We start from the raw sequence: 21,394 nt of genomic DNA, 5'->3' as shown, positions 1-21,394 counted from the left end.
TGATCTTCATATTGGCGTAACACTGGGCAAGTCGCCTAGAGGCCATTGTCCTGCTGCTACCTGTACATTATCACAACTCGACGAAATGTATAGGAAATTTTCTACTTTAACAAAATCGATTGATGTTTATGGTCTAGTGACTTTATCATTAGATTTTATAGTGCGTTTGGTTGGAATTCTGTTGATAATTTTGTATGAATAACTAAAGTTATCAATAAAAATATTGTCTGATTTAGATAATGAATGATTCTTGAGTAATCTTACATGCTTGACATCATTAACAAATGTCAACAATTCAACTTGGAACGTAATTTTTGAAAATTTTCTTGATTATAGAATTATCGAAAATCCAACTAGGTTAGTCACCGTCGTTCCTTTGTGCAGAATACTGGCTAGGGGTTGGAGATGACAGACGGCTACTAGTCTCGTGAACCAAACATCCGACAAGCAATACCAATTCAACATCTCCCCATTCCATTGAAAGCCTTATGCACGTCGCTTGCCGCCTGTCGAATGTTGCTCGCCGAGGATTCGACGTGGCAGATGACTCACCGGAAGGTTTGACAACCGACATTTTATCAACAAAGTGCATGAGGATGATTGTGTACGTGTTTTAAAAAAAATATAATTTTTTTTTAAACTTAAATTTTTTTTACGAAAACTTTGATTCATTGAATCAATCATCTCCTAACTATAGTTTGAGAAAAATAGATCTAGTCTAAAATCCAACAAAAATATCCTCAAAAAAATTTAAAACATTACAAATTTATTTATTTATATATCACCATTATTATAATTAATAATAATATTATTAATATATATTTTTTATTTTGTTTTATAAGTGATATAATTTCTTGAATTAAATTATATACTTAATACCTCCCAACAAATAAATTTTTATTGTATTATTTTAAGATTAACCTAAATAATATTAAATTATTTTATATTCTCCATAATTTAGTTATAATCACATAACCAAAATTATACACGACAACAACCAAAATGTATAATGGAACAATCGCAAGTCATCTCATATAACACTCTTCATGCTAAAGGAAAATAAAACTTGCACACCAAAAATATAAAGTTTGATACAAACGAGATTTATCAACAAAAGTAGAGACAAAAACACCCCATCAAAAATAAAAGGAAAACCGAACATGTACATGGATCTATCTATCAAAGCAGCCTCAACGATTTAACAAATATATAAAAAGAAGAAAAAATGATGATAAATGCCGCAAAGTACTACAGCAACTATCAGTAAACAAGAAACACTTAGAAAAAACCTCAACCCGGTTACATTAGTGTGGAACGGAACACGATCATGTTCCTCGCGAAGACCTATCGTCTGGTCCAGCAAGCACGATCTGGTTAAACGGATCAAACAAAATTTAACATGATCAAAGCTTCAGGGTCAGAAAAATTGCTGAGTACATAAATGCATTCCCGCGTTAAAAAAAAAAAAAAACATTGAATCTTACATTGCAGTCAAACGCAAATCTTCGGGCAAGCATGATGGCAGCATTCCTTTCTCTCTCAAATTCAAATGCTAATGTGAAAGTAAGTCCTTTTCGAACTTGCCAGAGAAGCGATCGAGCAGCAGCATTACCTCCACCTCTAACGCCACAGAGCTGGAAAAAGTCAGCAACATTGATCTTACATGAGTTGTTTGCGGATGAAAGGGTTTGCTAAAACTTAAATAACGAAAATATTACTGATTTAAGGATTTTGAGTTGGATATTATATCTATTTATGAGTTAATGGATTAGTTTATGTATAGTAAGTAAAGCAAACCTCCTCCTTAAGAATTGCAAGCTAAGAGTGGAATTTATAAGGCTTAATGGAATTGTAATTACCTTAAACTTCAGCACTGTAGGCTAAGGATTTGATTTATCAAATTTAAGAAATAGTTCCATGGTTTCGGCACCACAGGTACATTGAGACCATAAAAATGAAGCCGGATTATGTGAAGTTAAGGATGTACTATTAGGGTTAAATATATCATAATGAGAATAATGTGGTTACCAGCATTGAAGAAGAATATGATTCTTTAGCCATGGTAGACTTTCCTTTACGGAGTTTAATTTTCATCTTCCCCACAAGAAACACATGAGCAGATTTTGTGTGATAATCACGTCCGTTCATTTGCATGATAACTACCTAAAGAAGGGAAAAAAAAAAGTAATAACAGTGTAAGAATCCCACATAACAGAACAAAGAACAAGCTGAGAAACTAGAAAAAAAGTGAAGTCCACAGATTTTATAATAGGTGAGACAGTAGAATATAGTCAAATTATGAAAAATAAAGAGTAATACTGTGTCATCATACATTAAATTCTGTGTCAGGCTTTCTTAAAAGATTCTCCACATGATCCCCCAGACCTGCAGCTGTTACATAATGAGGCAACTTTAGCATGTTTCACAACAAAGATATTTCTTTTGCAGCATCACTTTTCGAAAGAAGCAATTAATTATTTGAATCAAGACATGGTTAAGTAACCAATAAATCTAAGAAAAATGACAAGGTTTGGGAATGGGAAAGTAGTTTCCAGCATTAGCACGTTAATTTCATGATCAAGAAAGCACACATTAAATTCTATCCATCTAGATCCTTGACTATGGAATTCTCTTTTTTTTTAGGTAAAAAACTATGAAAGTTAATTAACCACAATGTGTACATGTTCAAAAAATCCCAAAATAAAGGTAACAATCTCAATTACTTGTTCGTCCAGAAAAACTCTACGGTCTATACAATTCATTGTATTGAGCATCATGACTTGAGTACAAAATTTTCATTTAGCAACTCGTAACTGATAAACCATAATTTTTTTACTAAAACACAGTTCCATCATGGACCATATATGGATATAACAAGGTAAAATAATCCAACCAGGATCTATGGGACCAGTTGTTGTCACTGTCATCTTCTGGTCATCCAAAATAATCTCTGCTTGCAACAATCTCCCAACATCATAAGGCTCTGGTGCATACACTGGTTTGGTTGCTCCTGTATATCAATACAAAAATTTTATTCTAGCAAATAGATTGATACCCATTAACACAAATTAGTTTTGGAAATAATTCACAATTGCCACTTGAATGGCCAAAGTTGCCTTGAGGTATACAAAGATCTGGAGGGGGGTGTTTTTCAGATAAAAGTTATGGAGATTCAAACCATGACATGCTTTTTGAGATTCGTTGAAACACACCTTACATATTGAGAAAAGAAACCTTAGATTCTTGCATTCATTTACCTTGAAAAAAAATAAGAAAGAAGAGTTTTTGGAAACTATCTTATTGAAATAGTAAATGATGAAATGGCATATGCCAACAACCTAACAATCAACCTCACAAAATCAGAATATAAAGGTAGTAGAAAACCCTTGCTCTTACAACTTCACTTACCAAAGATTAATTCCTTGTTTCCTCCTGGTAACATACGGTACCACTGAATATGGTAATTTGAGATACTCGGAGCAGAATCTACTTGAGGTACAATACACAGGCATGATCCCAAACTTTCTGAACCTTCTAGCTGATACGTGTCTGATATGTTCTCTTCAACCCTTTTAACCTTTGCCAACTGAAGAAATGAAAATGAAAATCCATATCTTACAATTGACAACATATCTCACCTGATGTTATTCAGAAACTCAAATGCATCTACTTCATAAACTTTTTTTTTTTTGATGAAAATCTACTTCATATATATGATAGTGCTTGCAAGAAAAAAAGACTCGTTAGCAATTAGGTATATAATATGCAGCTAGAATAATGATATTCTAGAAAACAGAAGTATATACCAACAAGTACCGATTGCAATGAATAGAAAAGAAACTGTGTGGAAGGTAAACACAAAAATGCAATAAATACCTATTCTAGGGAATACAAGAACAAACCCAGTGCATGGTGGAGAATGAATACTATCTAAAATCTAAATTCAAAATCACAATATGAAATCTTATTGATTCTTCTATGGAACACAAAATATTTATGTAGCAAATACTTGCAAGAAACAAAATAACTGTCCACTATTGTGAAAGAATCTTATCTAAATTAGAAGTCAAAATGTTTGAGTCTAATAGATCTTTCCTAGGAGCAAACAAATTTTTATCAAATATTAAGTACTCTTAACACAAAAAAAAAAAAGTAAATCATTAATTCAAGGTTTAGTCGTACTAGAGTTTTAGTTTCTAACCAGATGGTTTTATCCATACCGGAGTTTTAGTCTCTAACCCAAATCATACAGTTTTAGTACCATATTTTGCTATGCTGATATGATTTTGGTACTTATTTACCTTCAAATATAAAAGATTATTATTTCCATTGTTATTTGAGAGCAAGAAGTTATAAATTATTGCTTTCAAATAAGTTCCTTTTTCTTATATTGCTCACACGACTTTTGGTACTATATGGTTTTGTTATATTTTCTGTAAAAAAAAAGTGAATATATATATAGTTGGCTGAAAACTTCTTGATTATACTGTTTGTATGCTTCTTAGTTTTCTATTATCACACGTGAGCAAGTATATCTTGGTAAGTCTCTCCTTCCTCCCTTCTCTAGTAGGTCAGCCTCTCTCTCTCCCACTCCCAATCTCACTCTCTCCCATGCATCTCTCGCAAGCCAACTTCTCTTTCTTCAGTGCTAGCATGCCATCATCATGGTCATCTATGCCTATACCAATGTCGTTCCACATCTCAATGCCGGTGCAGAATGGAAAATCTCAATTGTGCCAATTGGCATGCTCAAGATTTTAATCCATGCATTAATTCTAATACCAGATCCAACTCGAAAAGAATTATTAGTTATTAAAAAGAGAACAGAAATGATAAAATAAAAATAGCAAAGGATGATAGACATTTAATCCAGGGAAAAAACATTGATTTCATAAGATTAACATTGTTAAGTAAAACAAAATAATAAAAGAAAAAACCTCTCTTTTTAGCTGAATACAGTTCATAGACTTCTCTGTGAGTTGGGCCCTTAAAGCTTGAAGCTCGTGCTCCATGTCCATAACCTATGAAAATTGGCTATCCTCATTAGTGAGATAAAACAAAGAGTAAGCAACGCTAGCACCAAATGAACTTAATTGCACAAACTTAGCAACTTGAATCTCAAGTTCAGAATGGAGTACCCAGGAAATTTATTGACCTATAGTACACAATGAATTAATCAATCAAAGAAACTTCAAAATTTGTGCAATTGTTAAAATATACTCTGCTCGGTTGATGCAACATTTTGATTCGTCTAGCCTCTTGTACTTCCTTCCTCAACTCTTCCAACTCCTGTTTGTTTGAAAATCAAAGAATAAATAAAGAACATAACTTAAATCCAAAAAGAACAATTTCTAGCTCAGATAGAAAATTAGCACACTGTCTGATTTCATCATCCTAATCTATAAACCTGGAAAGATAGAATTCACGCTCCCAATTTTTTTTCTTTTCTTTAGCTTACAGATGGAAGATGTAAACAGATTTTAAACAAATTCGAAGAGCAATACTTTCCTAGAAAATCTTAAATTTAAGGGTCGCTTAAGTTTCATGTAAACCAATCATGTGCACAGAGCCCCCGAACCATAAAAAATTTCCAACATTTCTGTAAAATTTAACTCATTTCTGTTAAAACTATGCTTTAGAAGTAGTTCATAACTGTTTATTGCAGTTAGTGGAAGTTATAGCAGTTAGTGGAAGTTATTTCCTTAGTTCTTTTTATTTGTATCTAAAGCAGAAGAAGTACTGTTCTGCTCAGTTTTTATTTTCTTTTACAACAGATGGTATCAGAGCCTTCTTCTTAAGGGACCTGTGTAACTTTAACACACCATGGAAGCAGAAGCAAGTTTCTCTACTATTTCTCCACCAGTGTTCGATGGAGATAATTACCAGATATGGGCAGTACGCATGGAGACATACTTGGATGCTTTGGATCTTTGGGAAGCACTCGATGTTGATTACGAAATTCCTGTACTTCCTGCAAATCCTACCATGGCTCAGATCAAAGTACATAAGGAGAAGAAGACGAAGAAGTCAAAGGCTAAAGCTTGTTTGTTTGCTGCAGTTTCAGCCACTATATTTTCTCGAATCATGTCTCTTCAGACGGCAAAGGAGATCTGGGATTATCTCAAATCAGAATATGAAGGAGATGAAAGAATTCGTGGAATGCAGGTGTTGAATCTAATTCGTGATTTTGAGATGCAGAAAATGAAGAAAACAGAGACCATCAAGGAGTATGCTGACAGACTTCTTGGGATAGCAAATTGAGTTCGATTACTAGGTTCTTCATTGACAGACTCAAGAATTGTTGAGAAAATTCTTGTAACTCTGCCCGAAAGGTTTGAGGCTACCATCACTACTTTCGAAAATACGAAGGATCTGACCAGAATTACACTGGCAGAACTCTTGAATGCCTTACAAGCACAAGAACAGAGGCGTGCAATGAGGCGAGAGGGAGAAATTGAAGGAGCCTTACCAGCCAGGCATAATGATGTTGGCAATTTCAGAAAACAGAAAAACAAGAACCTCAAGCAATAGGAGAAGGTTCATTAATGGGCAATAAGAACAAGGCAGGAGACAAGAAAGCTGGTGCAAAAGTGAATTATCCTCCATGTCATCATTGTGGCAAAAAAGGTCATCCACCTTTCAAATGTTGGAGAAGACCCGATGCAAAATGCAGAAAATGTAATCAAATGGGACATGAAGCTGTCATTTGCAAAAATAAGAATCCACAGCAAGAAGAAGAGGCTAAAGTTGCTGATCAAGACGAGGATCAACTTTTTGTAGCAACTTGTTTTGCAAGCAATGTAGAAACTGAGAGTTGGCTAATTGACAGTGGTTGCACCAATCATATGACCAATGACAAGGAACTGTTCAAAGACTTGCACCCAACTAAAATCACCAAAGTAAGAATAGGAAATGGTGATTATATTTCAGTCAAAGGAAAGGGAACGGTTGCCATAACCAGTTGTTCAGGTACAAAACTCATCTATGAGGTTCTTTTTGTTCCTTAAATTCATCAAAATTTGTTGAGTGTTGGTCAGTTGATTGAAAAGGGATTTAAATCGAAGACAATTTTTGCCTCATTAAAGATGCAGTCAATCAAGATATCTTTAAGATAAAGATGAAAGGCAAAAGCTTTGCTCTAAAACCATTAGAGGAGGAGCAAACTGCTTTCTCAATTCGTGAAAATGTCACTGAGATTTGGCACAAGAGACTCGGGCATTATCATCACCAAGGAATGCTGCAAATGAAATCCAAGATGATTCTAGAAGAGCTTCCAGAATTTGCTGATCAGATTTCATATTGTAGGGCATGTCAATTCGGCAAGCTCAATAGAAAACCATTCTCCAAGTCAACTGGCAGAACTTCAAGGAAGTTGCAATTGATTCACACGGATGTTTCAGGGCCTCAAAGAACACCTTCTTTAAAGGGTAGTCTCTATTACATTACCTTTATTGATGACTTCACTAGAATGTGCTGGATTTTCTTCTTGAAATTCAAATCAGAAGTAGCTCAAGTTTTTTTGAAATTTAAGGCAAGAGTTGAAAATGAATGTGGCTGCAAAATTCAGACTATAAGATCTGATAATGGGAAAGAATATACTTCTACAGAATTTAACAAGTTTTGTGAAGATGCAGGCATAGAACATCAACTTACAGCTCCCTACACTCCTCAGCAAAATGGAGTTAGTGAAAGGAGAAATAGATATATCATGGAAATGTCAAGGTGTATGCTGCATGAGAAGAATTTGCCAAAAAGTTTTTGGGCAGAAGCAGCAAACACGGCTGTGTTTCTTCAAAATAGAATTCCCACAAAAGCAGTGAAAGATCAAACACCATTTGAAGCTTGGTATGGTTATAAACCAACTTTGAAATTTCTTAGAATCTTTGGTTGTTTATGCTTTACTTATATTCCACAAAACAAGCGTGATAAGCTGGATAGAAAAGCTGCACCTGGTATTTTTATAGGATATAGTAATGTCAGTAAAGCCTATAAAGTTTTCCAGCCACAGACTGGAAATATTATAGTAAGCAGGGATGTTTACTTCATGGAGAATGAAGCATGGAACTGGGAGGATACAAAGAAGAAAAATCAGACTGTGACAGACTTGAAATTCAAGTTTTCTAGTTTAAACACTGAAGATGAAGAAGGTTTGCAGGATGAAGCAGTAGATGATGTTCCTGTAAGAGGAACTAGGCTACTCTCTAACATCTATGAAAGATGTAACATTGTCGTGTGTGAACCTGCAAACTATGAGGAAGCTAAAAATGATCAAAAGTGGATAGTTGCAATGAAGGAGGAGTTGTTCATGATTGAGAAGAACAAGACATGGATCCTAGTGGAAAGGCCTCAAAATAGAAAAGTAATTGGAGTCAAGTGGGTGTACAGAACCAAGCTCAATGCTGATGGTTCTGTCAACAGACACAAAGCAAGACTTGTGGTGAAAGGCTATGCTCAAACATTTGGTGTGGATTACTCTGATACATTCGCACCAGTTGCTCGATTGGACACCATTAGATTGTTGCTTGCTATTGCTGCTCACAAGAATTGGAGAGTATATCAGCTTGATGTAAAATCAGCCTTTTTAAATGGTGTTCTGCAAGAAGAAATCTATGTTGAGTAGCCTGAAGGTTTTAAAAGGAAAGGGAAGGAAGACAATGTGTTTCTTCTCAAGAAAGCTCTTTATGGTTTGAAGCAAGCTCCAAGAGCTTGGTATAGCAGGATTGATGATCATCTGCTAAGTTTAGGCTTTGAGAAAAGCTTATCTGAGGCCACTCTTTATGTCAAACATGAAAGCAGTAATCTTCTCATAGTTTCTCTCTATGTTGATGATCTTCTACTGACAGGAAATGATGCAAAGCTGGTTGAGGAGTTCAAACTTGAAATGATGAAAGTTTTTGAGATGACAGATCTTGGATTGATGACTTCCTTTCTTGGATTGGAAATTAAACAAGCTGAGCATGAAGTTTTTATCTGTCAGAAGAAGTATGCAAAGGAGATATTAAAGAAGTTTAAGCTTGAAGAATGCAAGGAAGTAAGCACTCCTATGAATCAAAAGGAGAAGCTGTGTAAAGAAGATGGTGCTGAAAAGGTTGATGAAGGGTATTTCAGAAGCTTAATTGGTTGCTTAATGTATCTCACAGCAACAAGGCCTGATATTTTAAATGCTGTAAGCATTTTGTCTCGGTTCATGCATTGTGCAAGTGAATTGCATCTCAAGGCTGCCAAAAGAGTAATTCGTTATGTCAAAGGGACAAGTGACTTTGGAGTCAAATTCAGAAGAAGCAAAGAATTCAAGCTTATTGGCTTTTCAGACAGTGATTGGGGAGGTTCCATTGATGATATGAGGAGCACTTCAGGCTACTGTTTTACTCTCGGATCTGGTGTTTTCTCTTGGAGTTCGAAGAAGCAAGAAACAGTGGCTCAATCTACTACAGAAGCAGAGTTTGTTGCTGCAACAGCTTCTGTTAATCAAGCTTTGTGGCTAAGGAAGATTTTAATGGATCTCAAGTTTGATCAAAAAGGAAGCACTCAATATTTGTTGATAATCAAGCTGCTATTGCCATTTCCCACAATCCTGTGTTTCATGGGAAAACTAAGCATTTCAATATAAAGCTGTTTTTTTTAAGAGAAGTGCAGAAAGAAGAATCGGTGATGTTAATTTATTGCAAATCTGAAGATCAGTTGGCGGATCTTTTCACAAAGCCTCTTCCTGTCAGCAAGTTTGAGTTTCTGAGACAAGAAATTGGTGTTTGCAGCTCCTAAAGCAAGGAGGAGTGTTAAAACTATGCTTTAGAAGTAGTTCATAACTGTTTATTGCAGTTAGTGGAAGTTATAGCAGTTTATAGCAGTTAGTGGAAGTTATTTCCTTAGTTCTTTTTATTTGTATCTAAAGCAGAAGAAGTACTGTTCTGCTCAGTTTTTATTTTCTTTTACAACAATTTCAAATACTAATGTAGACATCGCCCTCGAACTAGCTTATCATACTAGATAAATTTCTTATCACACATCAATAACACACTAATTCCATTTACCCATGCTCAGTGCAGAAAAGGTAACTTCCTATGTTGATAGATATTAGAATATGCTGCATTGATAAGATATGATAAAAAGAAAAGAATATTTGCTAAGATAAATGAACTATGAGATCATTTGATTAACAGTAAAGCAAATATACAAAAGTAGCAGAGCTGACTATTAGCTTGGCAGACACTTTGAATATAAATAAATAAATAAATCAATCAATAAATAAATAAATAAATAAAATAATATAAGGAATTTGATATTCTACATGAAGGTGCTTGTTTGAACTACTGGTGATCAATTTCTGATCCTGAAAGGCCTTTTCAACCCTCTGCACTGCATCTAGGGCATTTTCAATTTCAGCATGAGCTAGAGCCCTTTCTTCTTCAACCGCTCGTTTGGCATCTTCTGTGGTCTGCAAGAAAAAAAAAGATCTTTCTTTGACTAGTCAAACAAATTTCTTCACCTATTCAAAACAAAAGGTAACAGGCATAAAAACACAATAAGATATTAGTCTCATGGAGGAATTGGAAACTCTTCTAGTGCCTAGTTTGAGAACTTAAGCCATAAAAAATCATCACCAAACAAGTTCACTACAAGCAAGCCCATGTGGATGAAATCACAGTCCTGACACAAGATCTACAATATCATGTCCTCAGTTTGAATACCTAGACCAATTCATCAAATAGCGCCAATCTTAATATAATCAACATATCCATGTGAAAATTGACCAATTGTGGTATAGTCAGATAGCCTTTAGAGGGGTAAAGAAAGAGAAGAATCCAAAATGCTAAAACTCTAGAGCAGAAGTATGGGGATTAGTGAATCGAAGAGAAGGCTGACAGAAGCAAGTTTCTGGAAATGTCAATGTAAGAATAAACAAAGTAATGGTTAAGTAAGATTCTACAACTCCAAGACAAAATTAAGAAATAGATAAATCTTCTACCATTACCTGGTATAGGCAAAACTTTTGTTTCTGAAGCACAAATGCCCAATTTTGAAAATATTCCACAGATGAAAGAGAACTGACGTTACCTGCCTAAGGAAGGTAGCTAGCCTTTTCAATTCAGCTTTCTCTTGAATCAACTCCCCTTCTCTTTGAGTCAACTGTACAGCCAGAACTTCCACCTATAAGAAGTGCACAAGCACCCCAAATTCAAAGTTAATACAATGTGACAAACACCATTGCCCCGTTTACATCCTTGAGTCTTTAGTATGGCATAGATGGAAGCCTAGTTGTAGTTTAAGTGATGAGAAAGGATTAAAGTTGCCATTTCATAATCTGAAAAGAAAAATATTAAAATAAACACCAAACTGAAAATGACAGTAGATTTCTTATAATGAAGAAAACATAAGTTTATGTAAGTCAACATTAACTTGTTAGCATTATACAACCAGTAGGGTCACACGGAGAAAAATCTATGTGAACTTCAGAGAAAATAATTTTGTGGGATCTTTCATTAGAATTTTGCAGAATAGCTAATGAATGGCTCTATACAAGTGGATTAAAAATTACACAAAATGACAATACAAGAGAAAAGTCCAAGAATCTCCTAGAAATTTGTCCATATTGTCAACAGATTGCCAGCTGAATGTTTCAAACAATGGAAATATAGGGATGTAAAACTAAATTTTTATGAGATATGATTAGATAATTTATATATTTTATAGAAGTGGGAAAATATTGCAGGATAAATTTTACTGGTTCACACAGCTCTATCATTACACAACAAAACTAGTTGTGCATGCTAACAATTTAATGTAAGAGTTTATTTGATTTTTACAAGGAAGTCACTAAGTTGGTAAATACCTTATTTATGAGTATAAGAAAAGTTTTGGTTGAAGGTTAACTTAATTTGATTCCTTCCCTAGTTTTGTAATTTGATTTATGTCCCAGTTTGACTGAGTTCTTCATGTATAGGGTATTTCTTTATTATTTTTAGTTTATTGTAGTTTTGTTTGGGTTGGAATCTTTGAAAGGACCCGGATTTCCCTTATTAATTAATCTTTTGCCCATGTGAGACCAATGATTTCTCTGTGAGATTGTTCATTCTTCAATATGCACTAAGTAGTATCAATTATATGTCCAAGATTTGATCCACACAAATTGTTTATTCCTCGTACCAAACCAAGTAGTATCAATTCTCAATTGTGTGGGATTTAATCCACTTCTATGTAGCACAAAGTGCCCTAGAATTGGATTCTCTATGTTTGGGGAGAATAACACAAAGTAGGAATTTTTGTTTAAAAAAAAATTGCAAGAGTTAGTTTTTATAGGTTCTCCTCACTAAGAGAATAAATCTTTAGAGGAAATTCTAACTTGATAGTTGTTTTGTTTAGGAATAGGAAAGTTTTGGTAGAAGCTAGTGAATTTGGTCCTAGTTTATAATTTGAGATATTTCATAGTTTGATTGGGCCCTTTTTAGGTACAGGGTTATTTCTTTCCTTCGTTTTTTTTGCTTAATTCTAATTTTGATTGGGTGAGAGGCTTTAAAAGGACCCTGATTCCCCCAATTAATCTTTTGCCTAACAACATTCCTCTTTGTGAGTTTTGTTCTCTTTATGGGATAAATTATTTCTTTGTGCAAGATTGTTTCTCCATTTGCCTCACCAAATGGTATTACATATATGTAAGAATTTTGATCCACTTTGGTGCTGAACCACTAGTATATTTAAACAACTACAAAAAAAAATCATAAGAAGTCAATAAATATATCCATATATGCATCTTGCTAGAAGACTACCACATAGTTCCTTATTGACAATGATACAATTGAGAGTGTTGGCCTACAAATTCCTATGCAGATCCAAAATTATCAATGACTAAAACATAGTTGTTTACTTTCGGATCACAGGATGGAAAAGGAAGAAATTTACTATTAGTTTCTATTGTTTTATTGGAAGTAGAGAGAAGAACTTTATTTTAGACAAAAGGAGGGAAATGGATATAAAAATCTAATAAACAAAAATAATTAATATTATTTCTTTCCTTTCAATTATGTCCAAGTCAACAAATATGGAATAAAATGTAAGATCCGATATTTTATATTATTTTTATCTTATTTTCCCTTCACTAAACTATTTCATATCCCCTCATCTCTCTCTCCCCCTCACCCATAAACACGACATAAGTGCTAGTACTCATCATAAGTGCAAACTTATATATAAAGATATCATCTATCAATTGAAATATTGCTCCCAAGCGGTTTAGGCTCCTTTTTGGAAGACTAATTGAACTAATGAAAGAATCATAGTTAAGTTATTAGAAGTCAATATAGAATACTATTAGTATCCAACAACAACAGCCAAGTCTTTATCCTACTAAGTGGGGTCAACTATCTGAATCCTCCTATATCATTGGGTTCGATCCCCTATTATATCTTTATCTATATATAAATGAATTTTAACTTTATTGTTGCTAATCAAGTCTCCTTTGGTATTATTCTTCCTCAATTAATGTGTATATTTGTCATGTTGTCATATCATCTAACTAGAGCATTTATTGGTCACCTAAATACATATCTATATCATCTTAAATGCATCTCTCGGAATTTTCCCTACGGAGTTAATGTGGGACCAGTGTAGGCAATTAGTTACCCACACTGGGCCACAAAATAAAAAATATTATTACACATATTTTTTACTCTAAGGCCTAAACTGTTTGTCTCCTTTCCCTCTCTGTAGCAAGCAACCTAGCTTCCTCTCCTTCCAACCTTCCCTCTCTACAACAATCCAACAAGCAACGCCCTCTATCTGAACCATCTCCTTCCCTCTCCGTAGCAAGCAACCCTCCGTCTCCTTCTCTCTCCATAGCAAGCTAGTAAGCAACGCCCTCCATCTGAACCGTTTCCTTCCCTCTCCGCAGTAAGCCAGCAAGCAACGCCCTCTGTCTGGCCCACCTCCTTCCCTCTTCGCAGCAAGCAACCCTTCATCTTCTTCTCTCTTCGTAGCAAGCAATGCCCTCCATCTGGACCGTCTCCTTCCCTCTCCACAGCAAGCAAATCTCGGTCTCTTCTCTCTCTGCAGCAAGCCAACAAGTCCATCTCCTTCCCTCTCCGAAGCAAGCAACACCCCCGCACAGCAAGCAAGGAATTTTGCTCAAAGGTAACTTTAATTTTTTTCCTGTTCAACAAAAAAGATGCAATGTGGCGACACGACCGCTTGCATTGACCGGCGAGGCAGTAATGTGCCAACCTCCCGAGCGGTCGCTGCCCAATGTAGTCGTTGCCTCGGCTGCACACGACGTGGTTGCTCACAAAGCAGTTGTTGACCGCAAGGCAGTGACATGGACACCTTGCAAGCGGATACTGCCTTGTGCGACCACGTCGCTACTTGCAAGGCTGCCACGTCATTGCCTCGCCAGGTAGCACGAGCAACTGCGCCTTCCTCTGATAATTTGACAATAATTATAAACTATAGTTCCATATAGATCATATATATTGACAAAAATATTTCTTTTTGTTCCTTTTTGTGCATTGATATGCTCCAATTAAATTATGTTTAAAAAACTCTAGCATTATAAAGCTTCTGATAATTTTACAACTATGCTTGTGATGAAATCACCCCATAAACACGACATAAGTGCTAGTACTCATCATAAGTGCAAACTTATATATAAAGATATCATCTATCAATTGAAATATTGCTCCCAAGCGGTTTAGGCTCCTTTTTGGAAGACTAATTGAACTAATGAAAGAATCATAGTTAAGTTATTAGAAGTCAATATAGAATACTATTAGTATCCAACAACAACAGCCAAGTCTTTATCCTACTAAGTGGGGTCAGCTATCTGAATCCTCCTATATCATTGGGTTCGATCCCCTATTATATCTTTATCTATATATAAATGAATTTTAACTTTATTGTTGCTAATCAAGTCTCCTTTGGTATTATTCTTCTTCAATTAATGTGTATATTTGTCATGTTGTCATATCATCTAACTAGAGCATTTATTGGTCACCTAAATACATATCTATATCATCTTAAATGCATCTCTCGGAATTTTCCCTACGGAGTTAATGTGGGACCAGTGTAGGCAATTAGTTACCCACTGGGCCACAAAATAAAAAATATTATTACACATATTTTTTACTCTAAGGCCTAAACTGTTTGTCTCCTTTCCCTCTCTGTAGCAAGCAACCTAGCTTCCTCTCCTTCCAACCTTCCCTCTCTACAACAATCCAACAAGCAACGCCCTCTATCTGAACCATCTCCTTCCCTCTCCGTAGCAAGCAACCCTCCGTCTCCTTCTCTCTCCATAGCAAGCTAGTAAGCAACGCCCTCCATCTGAACCGTTTCCTTCCCTCTCCGCAGTAAGCCAGCAAGCAACGCCCTCTGTCTGGCCCACCTCCTTCCCTCTTCGCAGCAAGCAACCCTTCATCTTCTTCTCTCTTCGTAGCAAGCAATGCCCTCCATCTGGACCGTCTCCTTCCCTCTCCACAGCAAGCAAATCTCGGTCTCTTCTCTCTCTGCAGCAAGCCAACAAGTCCATCTCCTTCCCTCTCCGAAGCAAGCAACACCCCCGCACAGCAAGCAAGGAATTTTGCGCAAAGGTAACTTTAATTTTTTTCCTGTTCAACAAAAAAGATGCAATGTGGCGACACGACCGCTTGCATTGACCGGCGAGGCAGTAATGTGGCAACCTCCCGAGCGGTTGCTGCCCAATGTAGTCGTTGCCTCGGCTGCACACGACGTGGTTGCTCACAAAGCAGTTGTTGACCGCAAGGCAGTGACATGGACACCTTGCAAGCGGATACTGCCTTGTGCGACCACGTCGCTACTTGCAAGGCTGCCACGTCATTGCCTCGCCAGGTAGCACGAGCAACTGCGCCTTCCTCTGATAATTTGACAATAATTATAAACTATAGTTCCATATAGATCATATATATTGACAAAAATATTTCTTTTTGTTCCTTTTTGTGCATTGATATGCTCCAATTAAACTTACACCTCTATTATACAATTAAGCAATAGGCCTTATCTCTAGTATTAGATGGCTTTAGGATTTTCAGTGTTTAAGTTTGGATTATTAGTTCATCTTTTGTTTATTTTTATTAGGAAATCACTATATCTACAATCCATAGATTTTTTAAAAGGAAAGATCTAGATCCAGTACCTAAGGAACAAAACATTGGAGATGTTAGAGTTGAAGAATTTGATTTTTCATAACCACCGGCAGATCCAATTTGTGCTTATAATACTAACATTAGGGATCAAGTTCGAAGGACATATTTGCAATATAATTATAATATTGCAAGATAATTATTTTGTGGTATTTTATGATTATAAGATTTTATATTTTTTTCTTTATTAATTATATTATATTATCACCTACACTAAACTAATATCTTATCTCCGCCCCTGTCAACAAGTGCAATCCCAACTTTCTTTCAAATGTTCTTATTTATTCCATCTTTGTATGTATGCGCATCCACCTTAACATCCCCTACTATATACTCATCTCTTCCCATCCACACTATACCCAAGTTCTCATAGAAATGTAATGGCTCTTATCAAGACGTTGTAGTCGGACCTTGCAACGTGTTCCTTCCAGAGAAGGGCCTACCATTAGCGCAAAGTTTGATAAATCCATACATAACATTTGTCTATGTCTCAACACTAGCTAGCAACCTAAATAAACCCTCTTCCTATATTCAGGAATGGGATCGGTCATGGCAGAGGCGGAGTTGAATACTACTAGTGTCCAAGTAAAATAATTATCGTCCATGGATAATTGAGAATTTGTATCCTTGTATCATCTAAATTCTAAAGATTCCAATAACCTAATTTTGCACTAGTATTGTCATGCAACTATATGTTATCCAAAACTGGAACTAGATCAACCAAGTGTGGACATATAACCAAAGAATCCACTCGAAAACCATGAAAGGTAACTACACAAAAAATAACATTATCATAGTTCATTTATTCAAAGTCACTATAGAGTAAAGTTAGTGTCCTTGTTGATAATTAGAGTTCACATTCATATCAATGCAAGAGTACTTGTCTTATTTGAAGACTCAACTTTTTTAAATGACATCATAATATTCAACCTTCTTATTAAAACTATATAAAAATTGATAATGAAATAGTAGCATCCAAAACTGTGACATGCACAACTAAAAATATAACCTATCCACTAGAAAGCACAAAAAGTAAAAGAGCTAAATACTAAATCTATACAAGAAAGGGAGATTTTCTGATCAGTTTCCTCTTTTGATTCCTCAACTAATTGCTATGTCCACAATGAGCAAATTAGTATGAGAATTGTTTATATTGCAGGATGCATGAATTTTGGCTCATAAACGATTAAGATTTAAATTGAATGACAATGCTTAACTTCAGAGGATCAGTGTTAGACTACCACCAAGCAAGTTAACAGATCAAGGATAAAATTTTGAACACATTTGATTGAGTCATTACCATGATCTTTCCCTTAACAGGGCTAGAAAAAGTTAATTAGAAATGTTTTAAGATAACATATCTTACTTCCTTGGATGTTCATTCATGTTGAACTTCATTGGCTAACCACTTATGGTCAAATTATTAGCAAATATGTTAATTTATAGATTTTTATTGTCAACACACCCCTTCTTGTGTGGGTGGCAAATGGTTCACTTGATTGTCCCAAACCCAACACATGACTTAATTAGATCTTGTTTGTAACATAAGAAAGATTTTAATTTTTAATCTCTTGCTCTGATACTATGTTAAAGTTAATTGACTAACCATTTACTTCAAAAGCTGAAACAGTAGGGAATGTTCCAATTTATATTTTTATATTCATAACAAAAACCACGCATAGAGAAAGAATAGTCGGTTCATAAAACTATTACTACAACTAAACACAGATAGGATGGAATCTTCTTAGAGGTGAATGGCTTATTAACTCCATACAATTGATACAGCCTCACATGTTCTTCCAGAATCATATAAGTGCTGGTATTATCTCACTGTAGAAGAGAACATGCACAAAGTTCTGAATAAATGTTTCTGTATTTTTGTTCTCTCTTTCCTCAAATATAATGAAGTTTTATTTTATTTTTTTGGGGACACCGGGCTAAGGTCATTCAAAATTTTCAAAGGCTCCTGCTTTTGCTCATTGACTTACACTTATCAGCATGGATAACAGGGATATCTTGTAAGTAGTGGCTATAATAGTGTCCAAAAACAACATTCCTTCAACTGCATAAGGAAATTTCAGTGAAAGCTGATATCTGATACAAAAATTCCTACTGCTAAAGTACCCTATGAAAAATCTTCATATTTGGAGAACAGATTTTATAGGCATGACACACTGACAACATTATTAAAGCTTTAAAATAATTACATAAACTAACCATTGAGATGGCTTCATCAGCATCATCCTTGTTTCGACCTGCCACACGGCCTCTAAGTGAATCCAAAACATCCCTAAGTTTCTTTAGAAGAACATGCCTATCCAATGAAGCCACTTCTCTCCATTTTGCCTGAATACCATGCATAATTTCAAATATCAATATTTGTAAAGATACACCAAACAATGGCACACAACTTAGAAAACTAGAAAATTCAGAAACTATTAAGTCAGCAGATAATCAGGATATTATTCAAAAAACAGTTCGTAGCTGTTATCATCCATAAAGGGAATGATACCTCATTTGACAACTTAGAAGCTTCGGACAACCCCTGTTCAAATCTTTTGGTGAGGTCCCTCACTGAGAGTCGTTTTTTCTGCTCCAGCAATTCTGATGTCTCCTTTGCAACAATCTCCTTCAGAGAAGGCATTTCAGTACTTTCCTGCTCTAGAGTAATGCTGTTGTCTCCAATGTCGTAGGCTTGGCTAAAAACAAAATTCACATCGGATGAAACCATTTTCATAGCTTCCTTCTGCTTTGGATCCCCAAATTCACCAGCAACCCTCGTCATCAGTACAAAATTCTCGTGCTCTGCTCTCCAAAATAACGTACAAAAGATACTTAAATACTTCACTTTCTAATTGGCTTCTTAACTAGCAGATTTCCTAATAACCTAACTCCGTCCCATGCATCAAAACAAAATACAGTAGAACACAAAAGGTTAGCTTTTTCAAAAGTCAACAATCCATTTTTAGAGAAATGAAACGCTAAAAACCCATTGCTCTCCGAAGACCGAAAGAAATCGTCATCGGAAGAAGAAAATGGACCGAACAAAGCATAATTCAAAAATAACCGATTGCAAATAAAGTCAAAAAGGGAATTTGACACCATGAAAACTACAAAGGGACACAGATTACCTGCATACTCAACAGAAAAGCTTCTCGATCGCTACTAAAACTAACCAACCATAAAGTAAAAAAAAACAAAAAATCATCGAATCAAACACGAATTCGTAGGCAAAAGAAGTAACCCGCACTTCGCTTCAAAGGGCAAAAAAGGAATGACACAAAACCTACCTCCTCCGCATTAAATTCTACGCTCCTCGCTTGTTGTTGCAGGTTGAGAGGGCGGCGTGAAGCGACGAGTTCAAACGGAAGTAAGACAAAGGGAAAGGAGAGAGCTTTATTATTTCATACTTCGATTTGATTCAGCGACGCGGACTACAAAGTAGATAAAGAAAGTGGAGAAGGCGATGTGGAGAGACGGGTGACTTCCGGGTCGGGTTTCCCTTAACGGGTTCAGAAAACTCAGTTGAACGTAATACGAGTAGACTCTTCTTATGAGCATCTCGAATACGATCCGGGTCGAATGCGGACCCGTTTAAGATTATCGGGTCCAACCAAAGCTGGAGCGGAGCAAGTTAAATTGGTCTCGGATTTATTTATTTAATATTGAGGGATACCTACCCAACGGGTACTCTGCTAAGCATGTGCTATGATTGGTAATTGAGGGAACTAATTTGTTTGGTGCAAAAGCGGGGAAGACATGAGAGCGTTTGAGTAACCTTCTTCATCTTCCTATCTTGGAAAACAATAAAAGACAAACCACTTAATCACTTTTATACTTTATTTTAGTTCTTCATTCTATTTTGTTTTTTTACTTTATAAGATATTTTGAGTTGCTAATATTTGAATGTTTGTCCATATCTATCTAGAATAAAAATTTAAGGTTCTATTGGATAATGGACCGATTTATTATAATAAGATAAGAGATTATATTTAAAAAATATATTTTTGTTTTTTAATTAATTTTACGATCGATTATAAGTTGATTTAGAGACATATGGGATAAATATAATCATCTTTTATTATAATAGAATAAAAATTTAAGTCCCTATCGGTAGGGATGACAATTTCACCCGAACCCGATAGAGGATCCGATATCCGACCCGAATGGAGAAAGATATGGAGGGACTATCAATACCCGATACCCGACCCAAATACCTGATTAAATTATATATATATATATATATATATATATATATATATATATATATATATATATATATATATATATTAAAAAAATAGATTAAACATCTATATAGTTTCCTATTAATATCAACAAAAAAAAATAGTAAATTAATTTTATAATATATATATATATATATATAATAGAATATTAATTTTAATATGTTTTTATTGAATGATAATAGTTCGATAGAAAGAAGAAAAATTACACGTATAGAATATATCCGGTCCTTTAATAGGTATGAGTATACCCATTGGATATCCTATACCTGATGGATATGGGTACGAAGGATATAGAATCCAACCCGAACTCGAACCATTGTCATCCCTATCTATGAGATGCCCAGTTAGTTAGAAAGTGACATATTTATTATAATGGGATAAAGATCAATTCTGAATAGATGCATATTCTCGAGAAAAAATTCCTCTCACTCCTAATCATTTAACGGTCGACTATAAATTGATCCTAGAATTTATCTATTTTCACATCATCTTCAAATGATATCTAGAATAAATAGTAATCTTTTTTACCAGAATACAAATTTAAAAATTAAATATTATTAGCATAGAGCATTTTATTTATAACTATGTTGCACAAGTTAGGTCCAACCATTTGTGAATAATGATTAAAGGTAAGTTACTCTTATATGGTTATAAATCACACTTAATGATAGGCTATTATTAGTGCTAGATTAAATTAGGTACATCCAAGTGGTTTGATTGTTACACAAACACAAAGAAATATAAATTAATATTATGAGTATTTATTTCTACACAAGGTTGATTCTTATCATCCCACGTGATCGTCCCCAAGAAGTAAATTAGAAAATCGAACAAGCTATTATATGAGAGGATGTTTCTATCAACTTCACTAGGAATCATTCTTTGCCATTTCTAAGACTAACTAGGTAGTACCCTGGAGATAATAGTATGAGTATTCAGGTGGTAAAAAGATGATTCATTCGCCCCTAGTATCCTGTCAATCTGTCACTAGGTCAATATAGAAAAGAT

At 35.0% G+C, this 21,394-nt stretch overlaps 1 protein-coding gene across 2 annotated transcripts; it reads right to left on the bottom strand.

The window, feature by feature from the left end:
* Positions 1-1,050: 1,050 nt before the first annotated feature.
* LOC122019992 (stomatal closure-related actin-binding protein 1-like) lies at positions 1,051-19,574 on the bottom strand. Of its 2 annotated transcripts, none has more exons than XM_042577670.1 (13): positions 19,433-19,574; positions 18,655-18,947; positions 18,360-18,488; positions 11,056-11,148; positions 10,289-10,435; positions 5,221-5,289; positions 4,938-5,021; positions 3,409-3,586; positions 2,894-3,010; positions 2,333-2,391; positions 2,029-2,163; positions 1,485-1,634; positions 1,051-1,370 (listed from the first exon to the last, which is right to left on the bottom strand). In XM_042577670.1, exons 2-13 carry the CDS (start codon positions 18,925-18,927, stop codon positions 1,326-1,328), a joined length of 1,479 nt encoding a protein of 492 aa, XP_042433604.1. In that variant the 5' UTR covers positions 18,928-18,947; positions 19,433-19,574; the 3' UTR covers positions 1,051-1,325. The 2 variants fall into 2 exon arrangements, with proteins under 2 accessions (XP_042433604.1, XP_042433605.1); XM_042577671.1 differs by having other exon boundaries at positions 18,655-19,029; positions 19,433-19,559.
* Positions 19,575-21,394: the final 1,820 nt, after the last annotated feature.

Source organism: Zingiber officinale, chromosome 9A (genome assembly GCF_018446385.1).
Source record: "Zingiber officinale cultivar Zhangliang chromosome 9A, Zo_v1.1, whole genome shotgun sequence".
NCBI lineage: Eukaryota > Viridiplantae > Streptophyta > Magnoliopsida > Zingiberales > Zingiberaceae > Zingiber > Zingiber officinale.
This window is presented reverse-complemented; position numbering and strand designations above follow the sequence as displayed.